The sequence below is a fragment of the Salvia splendens genome, chromosome 15, assembly GCF_004379255.2.
Source record: "Salvia splendens isolate huo1 chromosome 15, SspV2, whole genome shotgun sequence".
NCBI lineage: Eukaryota > Viridiplantae > Streptophyta > Magnoliopsida > Lamiales > Lamiaceae > Salvia > Salvia splendens.
The window spans coordinates 18,732,505-18,747,774 of NC_056046.1; the positions used below are offsets into that span (position 1 = coordinate 18,732,505).

At 35.3% G+C, this 15,270-nt stretch overlaps 1 protein-coding gene and 1 pseudogene across 1 annotated transcript; both read left to right on the forward strand.

The window, feature by feature from the left end:
- Positions 1–6,526: 6,526 nt before the first annotated feature.
- Positions 6,527–9,085, forward strand: LOC121766817 (annotated as a pseudogene).
- A 1,124-nt stretch (positions 9,086–10,209) lies between these two features.
- On the forward strand, positions 10,210–10,500 carry LOC121766818 (30S ribosomal protein S17, chloroplastic-like). The gene has a single exon (XM_042163056.1). It carries the CDS (start codon positions 10,210–10,212, stop codon positions 10,498–10,500), a length of 291 nt encoding a protein of 96 aa, XP_042018990.1.
- Positions 10,501–15,270: the final 4,770 nt, after the last annotated feature.

A 15,270-nucleotide genomic window follows, 5' to 3' on the forward strand; every position in this document is an offset into this window, starting at 1 on the left:
AGTCTCATTTATGGGCAGCACGTGTTTTAAGAAATGTTAAGAAAAGTGGGTGGAAAAAAGTTAGTGGAATAGGGGTCTCACTTGTATATACTCCCTCCGTCCCAAGTTACTTGAGTCGTATTCCTTTTTGAGTTGTCCCAAGTTACTTGAGTCATTTCTATTTTTGGCTAAAATCAAAACATTTAATCTCACATACTTTACTTTTTCTTTTACTTTACTCTCTCTTCTTTTCTTACGTTATTCTCTCATCTACTTTATTTAACTCACTAAACACAACTTTCTTAAATCTCGTGTTGAAAATAAACGCCTCAAGTAACATGGGACGGAGGGAGTATTAGTTTTAAATGAAATGTGAGTGGAATGAGTTAGTGGAAGGTGAGACCCTATTACCATTTATGGTAATAGTTAACCGAGACTCCTATTCGCGGACGGACTAATTTGGAAAAATGGGACTCCTATTCACGGACAGATGGACTAAATAATACTAACTATTTGAACCCATATTTTACTATAATATTAACATACTCCATCTGTCCCACAAGAATATGCACTCTTTCCTTTTTAGTTTGTCCCACAAGAATATGCACTTTCTAATTTTGAAAACTATTTTCTCTCTAATGAGGTGAGACCCATTCTCAACTAAAAATACTTTAATTACTTTTTCTTTTTACTTCTCTCTTACTTTACCAATTTTGCATTAAAACCCGTAATGAACCCAAAGTGCATTTTTTTTGGGACGAAGGGAGTATAAGAAGACTCACATTCCATCAATATTTCCACTCATTTTCCTAATAAGATTAAACATTATCTTAAAATTTGTATCAAGTCAAAATATTCGTGAATGAAAGGAATAGAAATCTACTTAGTGGTTTATAGGTATTTTGTTGATTATTTAGAGTGTTCTTGATTATTTTGTACTAATATTTAGAATATTATTAAAAAAGTTGTACTCATTCTGTTCCATAGTAGTAGAGTTAATTTTTTTTATTTTGGGACGTTTCATCATAGTATAGTCATTTATCTATTTATCAAAGAATAACAGTTTTCCCTTATTTATTTTATTATCTCTACTTTTTCTTTTTCCTATTTTATTATCTCTTCACTTAATATATTTAATCTTTTTCTTAATCTCCATGTAGAAAAGAAGTGACTCAATAAACAGAGGAAGTAGTTTTGATAGGAGGATGCCTGCAATTTTTCAATAATTTGAAAATTACACAAGATGTAAGGCCGCTAGTGGTCTTTTACCTATGATCTTAGGCATAATTGTTTTTTCAGCTGGGAATGTGGGACATCAAATTGTTTCATTATGTAATTCATGATGGGCTTCGTATTTATTATTTAGCCATAAGTCATAAATCCATAATCAAGTTGCTATGCACTTTCTAAGCTATATTTATATAAATAATCTCGTTAGTCGACGTTATTACAATTTAACATCATATTAAGGGAATATTGCGTGGTTCAAAGTCAAACTTTGCTTGCGGAATAAGAAATACATGAGTATAGGAGTTATGCTACAATCGAGCTTGTTATGCAAATTCTTAGCTATATTTATAGTAGTATTATCAAAACTTGATATACCACCGTTCCATGTTAATTGAGTAATTTTTCTATTTTGAAAAATTTCAAGATAATTGAGTCATTTCTATTTTAAAGAAAAGTAACTCCACCTTTTACTTTCTTTATCTTTCTTACTTTATTCACCATTTTAAGACATTATTCTTAAATTCCGTACCGAAAAGAAATACCTCCTCAATTAACAAAGAATAGAGAGAGTATGTATTTAGGGTATAAATTTATGTTAGATAATCACAAATAAGTAATCAAGATATCCTAAAAATACCTATAACCAACGTATTTAGGTGTGGAATCCACCAAGAGGTTGCTTAGCTAAAAACTTCCAAAGCTACTCCTAACAATGAACATATTTTGGAACTGCTTCAGTTTCGACGATTTGGACCAGGCGAGGCGCATTAGAATTTTTGGACTTCCACATGACTAATTTAATGTGTATGGCTATCTTTCAGTTGTCCAATTAAAATGATCCAATAAAGATTAAGTTTGGGCTTAAAAGTGTATTTATTTGTTATGGAAATAAGTGTAGATACCATGTGGGATTTTCTATTTGATGAGGGACCGAATAGAAAATAAAGGGGTTTATATTTAATATAAATATAAACTATGGTTATGGTCCGTAGACGTCAGAAGAACGTTCAATATCTCTATATTCTCTCGGCAGACTATTGTGAAGGACGTCTCTGATCGTTTGGAAGATCCATAGCCGCTGCAAAACAATTCCACCGTTTAATTTGTTATGGATCAAGGTACGCTTCCGCTCTACAGTTTATGCTCCTTCTCCGTCGTTCTTGGTTAATCATCATAGAGAGCTTTATGTAATTGTTCACTCAATTATTCCAACAAGTTGTATCAGAGCCACTCTATTGATGATTCTCTAAGAATTGGGAAAAGGAGAATTAAGGTTTTAATTATTGTTTGTACCGTAAATACATAAAATTAGGGTTTATATTTTATGGATCCGGTTTCGTTATTTTTTGGTGTTACTCTTGGTGTTTCGGTGGATTTATATAACTGTCTTGCCGATGAATTGAAAATTCAGGCATATCGTGATTATTTTGGTTGAATAAATCAAGAATTTGCTTTTACGATTCGTGTATTTTGTTAAAGTATACTTGCTACAGCCGCCGAAATTTTTTTTGATTATGGTTAATGAATTTTGTAATTCATTCAGAGTCGCATGTCGAGACCTTGTTTTGTTGATGAATTGTGAATTGAGAATGAATCAGCATGTCTATTTTATTGGTATTCATATTGTGAATTTGTGATTATGCACAGTTTAGAATATTGCTTAATTGATGATTTGAGAATTCCTTTCTTATTTCTGTCGTATTCTAATTTTGGGTATTACTTGGTAAATCGGAATTTAGAATTCTATGTTTACATGTTTGGTTAATTTTGGTCTCTTGTTCATTATATTATGGTGAATTCAGTAATCGTATGTGCGATGCTTTGTTACGGTTAATCCATAAATTTTAGGTTTTGTAATTTGTGGATTCGTTTGATTGTTCTGATGTTGCTTATGTTTATTTATATTCGTTAATTTTCGTTGTTGGGAAACATCAAAATTTGGATTTTGTCGATTTTAGTGAAAATCGGATTTGGCAAAATTATATGGAATCCCATTAGGAGTCAGCAATTTTCGATTTGCAGGGGAGCTATTGGGCTGGCCGTAAGGATTTAACGACTTGCTGAGTTTGCAAGGTATGCGAACCCAGTGATTCGTTGGCTAGTCACTGTATTTTAGAAAGTAATCAACGACTTGCTTGCAAGCGTTTGTATTCAGTTTTAAAATTATAAATTCAAATTTTGGGTACATCTCATGTTCCTTATTTTCTACTAATGAGTGTGTATTTTAATGCGGATACTAGTCGGCCAAAAGGAAGATTAATATTTGGCACGAAATACACATATACTTGTGGTAATAAATACGTGACAATTATTCAGTTTCTTGTGAGTGGTGTGATGCCAAAGGGTGGACGCTACTTAGCAAGATCTTATTGTCAGTATTTAACCACTGTAAGGAGGTCGCCATTTACAAGTTCATATTACTGTCAAAAGACTTGATGTGGATGTTGTGCTCGGAACCTCGTAATGTTTTACTAATATTCAAAATAGATTAGTCAAAACATGACGTTGCCAAAGTAACCTCTCTTGTCTAGACTTCTTTATTGCGAATATTAGGACGGTGAAGTGTGTGTGTATTTTAATGCGGATATTAGTCGGCCCAAAGGAAGATTATTATTTGGCACGAGATACACACATACCTGTGGTGGTAAGTACGTGACAATTATTCAGTTTATCGTGTGAGTAGTATGATGCCCAAAGGTGGACATTGCTTGACATGATTTTATTGTCAGTTTTGATCACTACAAAAAGGTTGCCACTTACAAGTTTATATTACTGTCCAAAGACTTGATTTAAATGTTGTGCCGGTACCTCGAGCTGTTACCTTCTTATTTGGATTTTAGAATGTGAGAATGACAACTATTTTGGTTTTGTTCTCTGTTCAATTATGATGTCTGCTTTTGCAGTTTCTTCCAACATGAACAATATGTTAGTATTGAATGAGTCAAATTTTAAGGATTGCAAAGATTATATTCTAATTACTCTGGGTTGCATGGATCTGGATTACGTGCTAAGGACCGAACAATTTATTTCTCGTATGGATAATAGTACTCTTGATCAAAGGAGAAACTATGAGAAGTGAAAATGCATAAATCGCGTAAGTCTAATGATCATTAAGTACAACATCCTAGAAGCCTTTCGAGGCACTACATTTTAGAATATTACTGAGGTCAGGCCAATGAATACCTTGTCAAAATTAAGGAACGTTTTGCGAAAAACATTAAGGCTGAGACAAGCGTGTTTGATCTCTATAAAGTATAAGAGCAAGGGCAACATAATGGAGCACATTATGAAGATGTCTCACGTTGCTTCACTTAAGCTTGAATTCTAAAGACTTGCTTGTGCATTTGGTGTTGCACATCTGGTCAATGTATCAAGAAATAAAGTAAAGGGCATTAAGAAAAAGTGTATTGAGAATGCTGCAATGGATAAGGGTTCATCACAAAAAAAACAACATAAGGATAATGATAGTTGTTTCGTTTGTGGTAAACAATGATATATAAAGAAGAATTTTAAATATCACGCATGGCATGCAAAGGAAGTTACAATTCTTGTTTTGGTCTGTTTTGAAGTTAATTTGAATTTAATCCCTAATGATATTTAGTGGGTAGATTTTGGTGCTACTGCTCACATAAGGTTATTAATGTAAGGCTTTCTGAGCTACCAAAAAGTTAATTAATGGTGAAAGATACATCTATGCGGGATATGACAAATCGGTGGAAGTATAGACTATTGGGCATTGTAGATTGTTATTAAAGACTGGAATTATTCTGGTTTTGAAGGATACTTTATTGTACTGTCTTTAGACAGAATTTGGTTTCTATTTCTGCTTAGAACAAATTTGGTTTCTCTTGTTCATTCAGAAATAGTAAAGTTCCTCCTTCAAATAATTCTAATATTGTGGGCACTGTTTCCTTAAGTGCATATAACAATCTTTGTATGCTCAATTATGTTACTTCATATTCAGAAGCTTTAAATGTTGAATCAAAAAGGGACTAAACAAATTAAATAATGAAAATTTGGTTAATTTATGGCACAAGTATTTAGGTCATATCTCGAAATAAAGGATTGTGAGGCTTGTGTCAGATGGTATATTGAATACACTTATCTTTTCAGATGTTGATTTGTGGGTTCAATGTATTGAAGGAAAGCATACCAAACATAAGAAATTAGGTGCCGACAGAGGTATAGACGTCTTAGAATTGATATATACAGACATTTGTGGTCATTCCCTTCACATTTTCGAAATGTTCAACAATATTTATATCAATTGTAGACGACTATTCTCATTATGGGCACCTATATTTAACCAATGAAAAGTCTGAGGTTCTAGACAAGTTCAAAATATTCAGAGCTGATGTTGAGCTCCAACTCGACAAAGGCATTAAGAAAGTCAAATCTAGCCCATGGTGGCGAATACTATTACAGAAATGACTGCTTAGGTGAACAATGTCAAAGACCTTTTGCCCTCTATTTGGAAGAGTGATCGTCCCTTAGTACACCATGCCGGGATCGTCTAGAATGAGTGGTGTAGCTGAAAGACGAAATATAACTCTTAAAGATATGTGAAGGAGTATGATTTGTCATTTTTTTAACACATTTGCTTTGGGGAGAGGCATTAAAGACTATAGCATATATTCTCATTTGGTCATCCAGAAAAATTTAGGGATTTTTTAAATTTTATGATCCTACAAAAGGAACTAATTTGGGTCGAGATATATAGTATTCTTTGAGGATGTTGAGTTTGGGGGGAAGAATGTATTAAGGAACATTACTTTTGAGGAGGAGTCTGTATAGACACCTACTACTGCTTCTGACAATGTTCAGGTATCAATTACTATCATTGAAGAAGAAGCAGATTAAGAACCTCAAGATGATAATGTTGTAAACATTCAATCTCATGTGGATGATGTCATTTAAAGTCAATCTCAACAACCTCAATTAAGACTCTCGTAAATGGTACCACAAATTTTATAAAGTAGTTCTTTCATTTGGATTCAGAAAGAATGCTATTGATAGTTGTGTGTATCACAAGTTCAGTGGGAGCAAATGCATCTTATTGAGGAATATTGCACAACACCAAGAATCACTCTCGAAGAAATTTGAGGTGAAAGATCTTGGGAGAACCTCTTTTGTATTTGGAATCGAAATAAATCGAGATAGCTCTCGAGATATTATTCGGTTGTCACGAAAGAGATATATTGGAAAAGTGCCTAAAGTATTTGAGATGCATACTTGCAAGTAAAGAAATGCCCCTATGACTAAGGGAGACCAACCTAGTCTCATTCAATGCCCTAAGATAAATCTTGAGATTTAGAAAATGCAGAAGGTTCCATATGCTTCAGCGATTGGGAGCCTAATGTGTGCTCAAGTGTTTATTAGACCCAATTTGGTTTTAATTGTTTATATGTTGGGCAGATATCTCAATAACCCGATATGGATCATTATGAAGCAGCTAAACGGGTTATGAGATATTTATAGAGAACTAAGCATTGCATGCTCGCATACAGAAAATCAGATCATTTGGAGAGATCTTAAGGCATTTTAATATGATTTTGTTAGATGTCATTACAGTAAATGATCCATTTTAGGTTACGTGTGTCTGTTGGCCGTGGAGCCATTTCGTGGAGAAGTGCTGAGCAAACACTTGTAGCTACTTCTGCCATGACAACAGAATTTGTAACTTGTTTTGGGCATCTAGTTATTGAATATGACTGTGAAATTTTGTCACTAAGCTGCATATTGTTAAAGGTATTGAAAGACCACTAAAGTTATGTTGTGACAATAACCCTGCAGTATTGTATTCCAAACAACAAGAGCTCTGCTATGTCATAGTTTCTTGGTTGTAAATTAAAGTTCAGAATGGACAAATACCTATAGAGCATAAGGGAACACATTTGATAGCAAATTCGTTCACTAAAGGACTAACACTCAAGGTCTTTCATGGGCATGTAGCCCAAATGGGTGTTATGTTGTTTAAGGATACTTCCGTTCAGTGGGATTAATTTTGGTTATTGCTCTATATTGTGTTTTGAACATGCAGTTATAAAACTCATGTTATTCTCTGCAGAAATAAAGTATTATGTTTTGTCCATTATTTGTGTTATTTGGTTTTGGTTTGATCTCATTAAGAATTTGGGAGGACCAGTTGGAAATAGGCATGTATGATCACCTTGCATGAAATTTTCATGCTACACTCCATAATTGATATGTTGTTGATTATATTTGCATATGTGATTACTGATGGGTTTAATCATGAAAAAAATATGGTGACTGCCTCTTTAGTCCTATGCCGGTATGGTTGATAATAAGATTGTTCGGGAATACAGTATGTGATAGCATATTTGAGCGCTCATTCGGTTTGTACACATTTATTTGGTGTCATGTGTTGCCCAAGTGGGAGATTGTTAGAATTTTTGGGCTTCCACATGACTAATTTAATGTGTATGGCTATCTTTTAGTTGTCCAATTAAAGTGATCCAATAAAGATTAAGTTTGGGCTTAAAAGTGTACTTATTTGTTATGGAAATAAGTGTAGATACCATGTGGGATTTTCTATTTGATGAGGGACCGAATAGAAAATAAATGGGTTTATATTTAATATAAATATAAACTAGGGTTATGGTCCCCAGACGTCAGATGAACGTTTAATATCTCTGTATTCTCTCGGCAGACTATTGTGAAGGACGTCTCTGATCGTTTGGAAGATCCATAGCCGCTGCAAAGCAATTCCACCGTTTAATTCGTTATGGATCAAGGTACGCTTCCGCTCTACAGTTTATGCTCCTTCTCCGTCGTTCTTGGTTAATCATCATAGAGAGCTTTATGTAATTGTTCACTCAATTATTCCAACAAGGCGGGTTTTCGATGGCATGGAGAGAAAGGACGACATTTCTTGGACGACGATGATCAGTGGCTACTCGCAATGCGGACGTTTGGACAAAGCGCTGCGTGTTTTTGAGATGATGACTATCAAGAACTCAACTGCGTGGAATGCAGTGATCGCAGCTCATGTGCAGAATAATAGATTTCATGATGCCTTCGAACTCTTTGATAGAATGATGGAGGAAAATGTGGAGATGGATAGCTTTGTTGCTGCTAGTATGCTCGCAGCTTGCACGGGGCTTGGCACGTTGGAGCGAGGCGAGTGGATACATGAGCGGATGGAGACTAGGGGGATCAGGATCGACGCGAAGCTGGCAAAAACGCTCATGGATATGTATTGCAAATGTGGGCGTTTGGACAAGGCTGTTGAGGTGTTTGATGGGTTGCGTATCAAGGGGATTTCGTCATGGAACTGTATGATTGGAGGGTTTGCGATGCATGGACGAGGCAGGGATGCGATTGGGCTTCTGAAGAGGATGGAGGCGGTGGCCGGATCATGTGACGTTTGTGAATGTTCTTGCGGCTTGTGCGCACTCAAGTATGGTGGAGGAGGAGGGGAGGCGTTACTTCTCTTACATAACTGAGGCATATGGCATCGCTCCGAGGATGGAGCATTAATGAGGCTAGGAGGGGTATATATGAGATGCCAATGAGCCCAGATATTGGAGTGTTGGGAGCCCTTCTCAGGGCTTGTAGGATCCACAGGAATCTTGAAATGGCGGAGGAGGTGAGCTAGAGCCGGGGAACAGTGGGCGATACGTGCTGCTGGCGAATCTATACGCAAAGGAAGGGAGATTAGAGGATGGGGCGAGGGTTAAGAAGTTGATGAACGATCAAGGGGTGAAGAAGGTGGCCGGATCTTCGACGATCGAACTAGCTGGTAGAGTGTGTGTGTGAGTTTGTGGCCGGAGGTAGAATCAATTTGCTTCATCACTCTGCTTGGTTTGGTTTTGTGGATGATGTACCTTTGAGAGAGAGAGTGAGTTTTCTATAAGCCTCTCCTGCTATATTTCTAAACCCTAAACCCATACGCCAGATTCTTATCTCCTATCGTGTTACCATCCATTGTTGATGGCTTATGCTGGCCATACAACTATAATCATACCAAACCCACTTGTTCCATATGTCGGTCGGAATGAACATTTTAGATATAGGTGATATTTCACCATTTGATTATATAAACAACTCCATGACTTGATTATATTTTTAATTAATACTACAAAATTTGTAATTTACTTTTAAACTTTGTCACAATAGAAATACAATAAATTTACTTCCAAATTTTGTCAAAATCTCATATTGCAATGTCAAAAAAGCCTATTTTAATTTGTATCACTGACAGTTATACTTATAATATCTCAAAGTCTATAAAGTTTCTAAATACTATTATTTTATAAATAAGATCTCTCAAAGTCAATAAATTGCTTAAGCATTACTACTATTTTAAAAATAGGATAACCCTTCACTTATTATTGGAGAATTTTTTTAAAATTTTAGATCATTTTTAAGTTTAAGTCGTTTAAAGTGCCTAAACAATTTATGTATTACTTGTAAATAGAAATATAATAATAATAATAATAATAATAATAATAATAATAAAAGTAGATGAAAAGTTAAAATCATAAACAATTTTAATTTCAATTCGGTTAGTTCGGTTATAACCGATAACCAACCGATTCTAACCGAGTCGGTTAATTAAGTAACCGAACTTGAGATTGGGGCGGTTCCGATTAGTTTTTTGACCAAATTTAGAGTCGGTTAACCGACAAGTTGGTTCGGTTATTAACCGAACCGATCAAATAACCACCCTACCCATACCCATTCTGGGCATCATCCCTGCCATCCCGGGCATCCCGCCCATTCCCGCTGCGGTTCCCCCACCTCCAATGGGGAACGTCGGCGACTGTGATTCGCTCATGGCGGGAGAGTCATTGTCGTGATCCATTTATCTTCAATAGCAATGAGAGTCACTGTCGTGATCCATTTATCTTCAATAGAAATGAAAGTGTAGAGAGATAAACTCGTTAATATTGGATCAACAATGGCGCCACCGCCCCCTTCAGCCTTTCCGCCGCCGCAGCTCCGCCTCCCCCCACCACAGTCCCCGTGATCAAGGCAATGAGGACGCTCCAAGGGAAAGTAGTCTGCGCCACCAACGACAAAACGGTTGCCATGGAAGTGACGCGCATGGCCCCACACCCCAAGTACAAGCGGCGCGTGAGGAAGAAGAAGAAGTACCAGACACACGACCCCTTGAACCAGTTCCAAGTCGGCGACGTCGTCCAGCTCGAAAAGGGCTGCCCCATCAGCAAGAACAAGACCTTCTGGGCTGTCCCCATCCCCGCCTGCCCCTCCTCGCCGCCGCAGGGCCTCGGGATTCCATTGGAGTCGGAGCTCAGCCAAGTTTGAAATTTGTCTCCTTGATTGTAATTTTTTGTATGGAATTGGAAATTTAATCATCTGTTAATCTAGTGTGAGTTTGATTTGTGGGAATCGATGATTACTTGCTCTGAAAAAAAAACTTGTTAATACAAGTGGTGCAAATGAATAATAGTGCAAAGAGCCGTGTATATAGAGTTGAAAAAAAATCAAAGAAACCCGCTAGCCGGTCGCTTACCGATCGCGTCAGCACAATAGTGGACGAGCGAGCGGTTTGCTAACGCCATCCCGTCATGGACGACCGCTTGTTCGTCCCGTTCGTCCGTCACCCATTCACCGCATGCAATAGCGGATGAACTCGACGCCCTAGCCGCTAGCCGGTCGCTAGGGTGTGCGCTCGTCCGCTATTGCGGACGAACTCGACGCCCTAACCACTATCCAGAATCCCATTTTTATGAAAGTTCAAAAAATGCTATTTGGAGGAAATTTTTTAAATTTTGGAATGAATAGTGAAAAAGTACCATAAATGTGATTACACCTTAGTTCACGGACTTACCAGGATATTTTTTAAAGTACATGGATTATTGTTGTGCAAAACGTAAAGTTTAGAGACCATTTAATATTTATTTAAGAGTGAAATACATAAATGGTACATGATCTTTCACTTTCGTACATAAATGGTACCCCATGACAAAAATAACCCTAGGTACCAAACATGTGATTTTTTTGTTATGGAGGATTTTTTTGAAAATTTCAATTAAATAGTATCAAATATGTGATTTTTTTTCTTCCTTTCTTATTTATTTTTTTCTTCTTGAGTGTACTACAAAAATAGTCCCTGAACTATGAGTTTATCTCGCCCATAGTCTCTGGACTTTAAAAATATCGCCAGACAACCCAGGACTAAGGGTTTATTTCAAATTCGGTCTTTTTGCCCTTTTTGATACGAAAATACCCTTTTGAGGGTTTGGGCTTTTGGTCATTTCAATATTTTTACTTTTGAGTGTGGCAGCAGTGTGTCAGCTCATTATTTTATTTTGTGCAGGTTGTGTCATAGATTTATTACTTTATAATTCTCTCTCTTGCCTCTCTTTTAAACACCGTCTCTCTTCTATCTCTCGTCCCTTCTTCTTCTTCTTCTTCTTCTTCTTCTTCTTCTTCTGCTTCCCTCCGCAAAATGTCGATGCAAATAAAGAATAAAATGGAATGTTGTAGCACGTGAGAGAGTGAGGTGAGAGGGAAAAATGAAGGGTTGATGTGAGGTGAGAAGGAAGATGAAAGGTTGAAAATGGCGGGAAGATGGAAGGGTCTCTCAAAATTCACTCAAATTTTCATCTCTCTCTACATGTCAACACTACATTACCTCCCTTTCGAAATATATATATATATATATATATATATATATATATATATATATATATATATATATATATATATATATATATATATATATATATATGGATGTATTCAGTTCCTTTTTCCATATTTCCTCCTTTTTCCTTCTCGATCTCAACTGTTAATTACATACATCCGATGGCTGTAAATATTCGCTAAACCCATTAAATTTTAATCATTTAAAAATCGAAAAAGGGCAAAATAGGTAATTAATTAATTGGTGGTTATGGAAATTCCATGATTCTCTCCTTGGAAGATCTTGCGTTTTTTATTTCCTCCATTGAATATCTTCACCGTTATTTTTTCTTTTCACACGATTGATTGAGTGTAATTTCTCAACGGATTAAGAGTTTGGAGTGGTGTTGTAGTGAGTCGTTGAAAATGGAAGCTGTTGCTGTAGGCTCTCATATTCTTCGCCAAATCAGTCTTAATCAGAATTCTGAATCGTGAGCATTTTTTGCAAAATTGTGATTTACTGATTTATTATATGTGATTGATTGTTCGTGTTATGAAAGAGAACATGTTTATAGTGGTGAATATAGTGGAGTTGTAGTAAACAACAAATGTTAAAATTTTAAACTGCATATAGTAGTGAACATGATCTGAAGTAATAATGTATAGATCATATATATCGATTTGGTATATATTGATGGAATGTTGGTTATGAAAGAGATATATAGGCACTATTTCTGAAGGGTAATGTACAACATATGAAAGAGATAATACATGTAATATATAAATATGAAGATGTTGCACTATTTCTGAAGGGTAATGCGCACCGTATATCATATAATGCATATTAAGCTTAACATGTATTGTTTTGTGATTAATAACAACGTTTAAACTGATACGAATAATGGATATTATTGACTATATAATGCACTATATGTGAACTACAATGTATACGAATAAGATGTGTCGTGTTTCGATGTTTGGCACACGTTTCTTGTTTCCCCTAAGGGTTTAATAAGTCTAGGGGCTAGGGTATAGTACGTACACATTAATAACAATGTTTAAACCGATATAAATAATGCTCTGAATGTTAACGAATAATGGATATTAGTGGCTATATAATGCACCATATGTGAACTGCAATGTATACGAATAAGATGTGCCGTGTTTCGATGTTTGGCACACGTTTCTTGTTTCCCCTAAGGGTTTAATAAGTATAGGGGCTAGGGTATAGTACGTACACATAAATAACAACGTTGAAACTGATACGAATAATGCACCAAATGGTAACGAGTAATGGATATTGTGGACTATATAATGCACCATATGTGAACTGCAATGTATACGAATAAGATGTGTCGTGTTTCGATGTTTGACACACGTTTCTTGTTTCCCCTTAGGGTTTAATAAGTCTAGGGGCTAGGGTATAGTATGTACTCATTAATAACAACGTTTAAACCGATAGAATAATGCACCGAATGGAAACGAACTGATACGAATAATGCACCGAATGTTAATGAATAATGGATTTTATTGACTATATAATGCACTATATTTGAACTGCAATGTATACGAATAAGATGTGTCGTGTTTCGATGTTTGCCACACGTTTCTTGTTACCCCTAAGGGTTTAATAAGTCTAGGGGTTAGGGTGTAGTACGCACTCAATAATAACAACGTTTAAACTAATACGAATAATGTACCGAATTTTTTGTTCGTTATTGGATTCTATAACACTGAATTACTCTAATAACTGTGAGGTTAACTCATTGAAGTACTCATCAGCCCGTTGATAGTTCGTATTCCCTAGAACAATCAAAATAATGACAATTTCTCGATAAATAATATAACGTTTTAATCAAAAAAATGCACATATCTGATGATCACAGTGGTAGTTAAATACTTTAATCACCTAATTACAAATGTACTTAATAAACAATAATACACACGCATGATAACTTATATCAAACCAATTCACTCATATACACCATAATTCTAAAAATGCATAGTATATTGCACATAATGATAATTTAATAACACATAATGTACAACTTAAAAAAGTAATGCACATTGTATATTGCTGAATAATGATAATTTCTCGATGAATAATGAAAGGTTTAATTGAAATAATGCACATGTCCATATCCCTTAGCTTCATCCACTTTTGACAAACAATGTATCACATAACATAAATATGCAAAGTGTTAGCTAATCTCCAAATTATGAAATTAACAAAAAAAATAAACAACTGATCCGTTATCCCTTTTCTATCGTGGATTCAACTGCTTCAAGCAGTTAAGTAAACAACAGATCTGTTATCCCTTGTTGGTGTTTCGGCTCCCCCTTATTTCCAGACGTACTAGGGCCTATCTTGGCCAACCTATCGATGATTTTTTTGCCAGAGCAACGGGAATAACGACGTCGAGGGCATCATCTATGTCGACTCTAAGTTGCTTCTCTGATATGGACCAAACAACATAACACATCAGAAAATTATCACTAAATCAAAAGACAACACAATATGAGCTTCATAAGGATTAATGCATATTTCAAAACAAATAATGCTAAGTCATAACAAATAATGCACATAAACTTGACCCATAATGCGTAAGACAAAGCACATAATGCACCCAACATTACATAATTATCAATTTAATCAAGTACACACACTACCTCTGATGTTACAGATACAACTTACCTTTGATAATGCACAATATAATTCACATAATGTAAATATCATGATACATAATGCAATCTCTAAACCAAAAAATGCACATGTATTACACGCTAAGTTTATTAAAACATATAAAGAATACCACTCAAAATGCACAATATATCTCATAATGCGTAATATACAAAATACATCTCATAATGCCTAATATAATCCAAATAATGACAATAACCTGCTATATAATGCACTGCCTAAACCAATTAATACACATATGTAATCTTCACTGAGTTGATTAACCAATATACAAAATACATCTCATAATGTCTAATATACTCCAAATAATGACAATAACCTGCTACATAATGCAATGCCTTAACCAAATAATGCACATATGTAATCTTCTCTGAGTTGATTAACCCATATACACAATATTTCTCATAATACATAATATACTGCACATAATGACAATTAGACACTACATAATGCACTTTCTAAACCAAATAATGCACATATGTAATCTTCACTGAGTTGATTAACCCATATACACAATATCATAGACAATTTTTGCCTGAGATGCTTAGATAACCATATTGAATCTTGACTGAGTTGGTTAAACATCATAGACAATACCTGTATTAATACCTAATATATACAACATAATGCAAAAATCAGGGTACATAATGCACAATCCAAAATAAAAAATGCACGTTTACAATTTTGCAATGCAGGTTTAGCGACGTAATTATACCTGCATCTTGAGACGATTGTGACCGCGGTCGTCC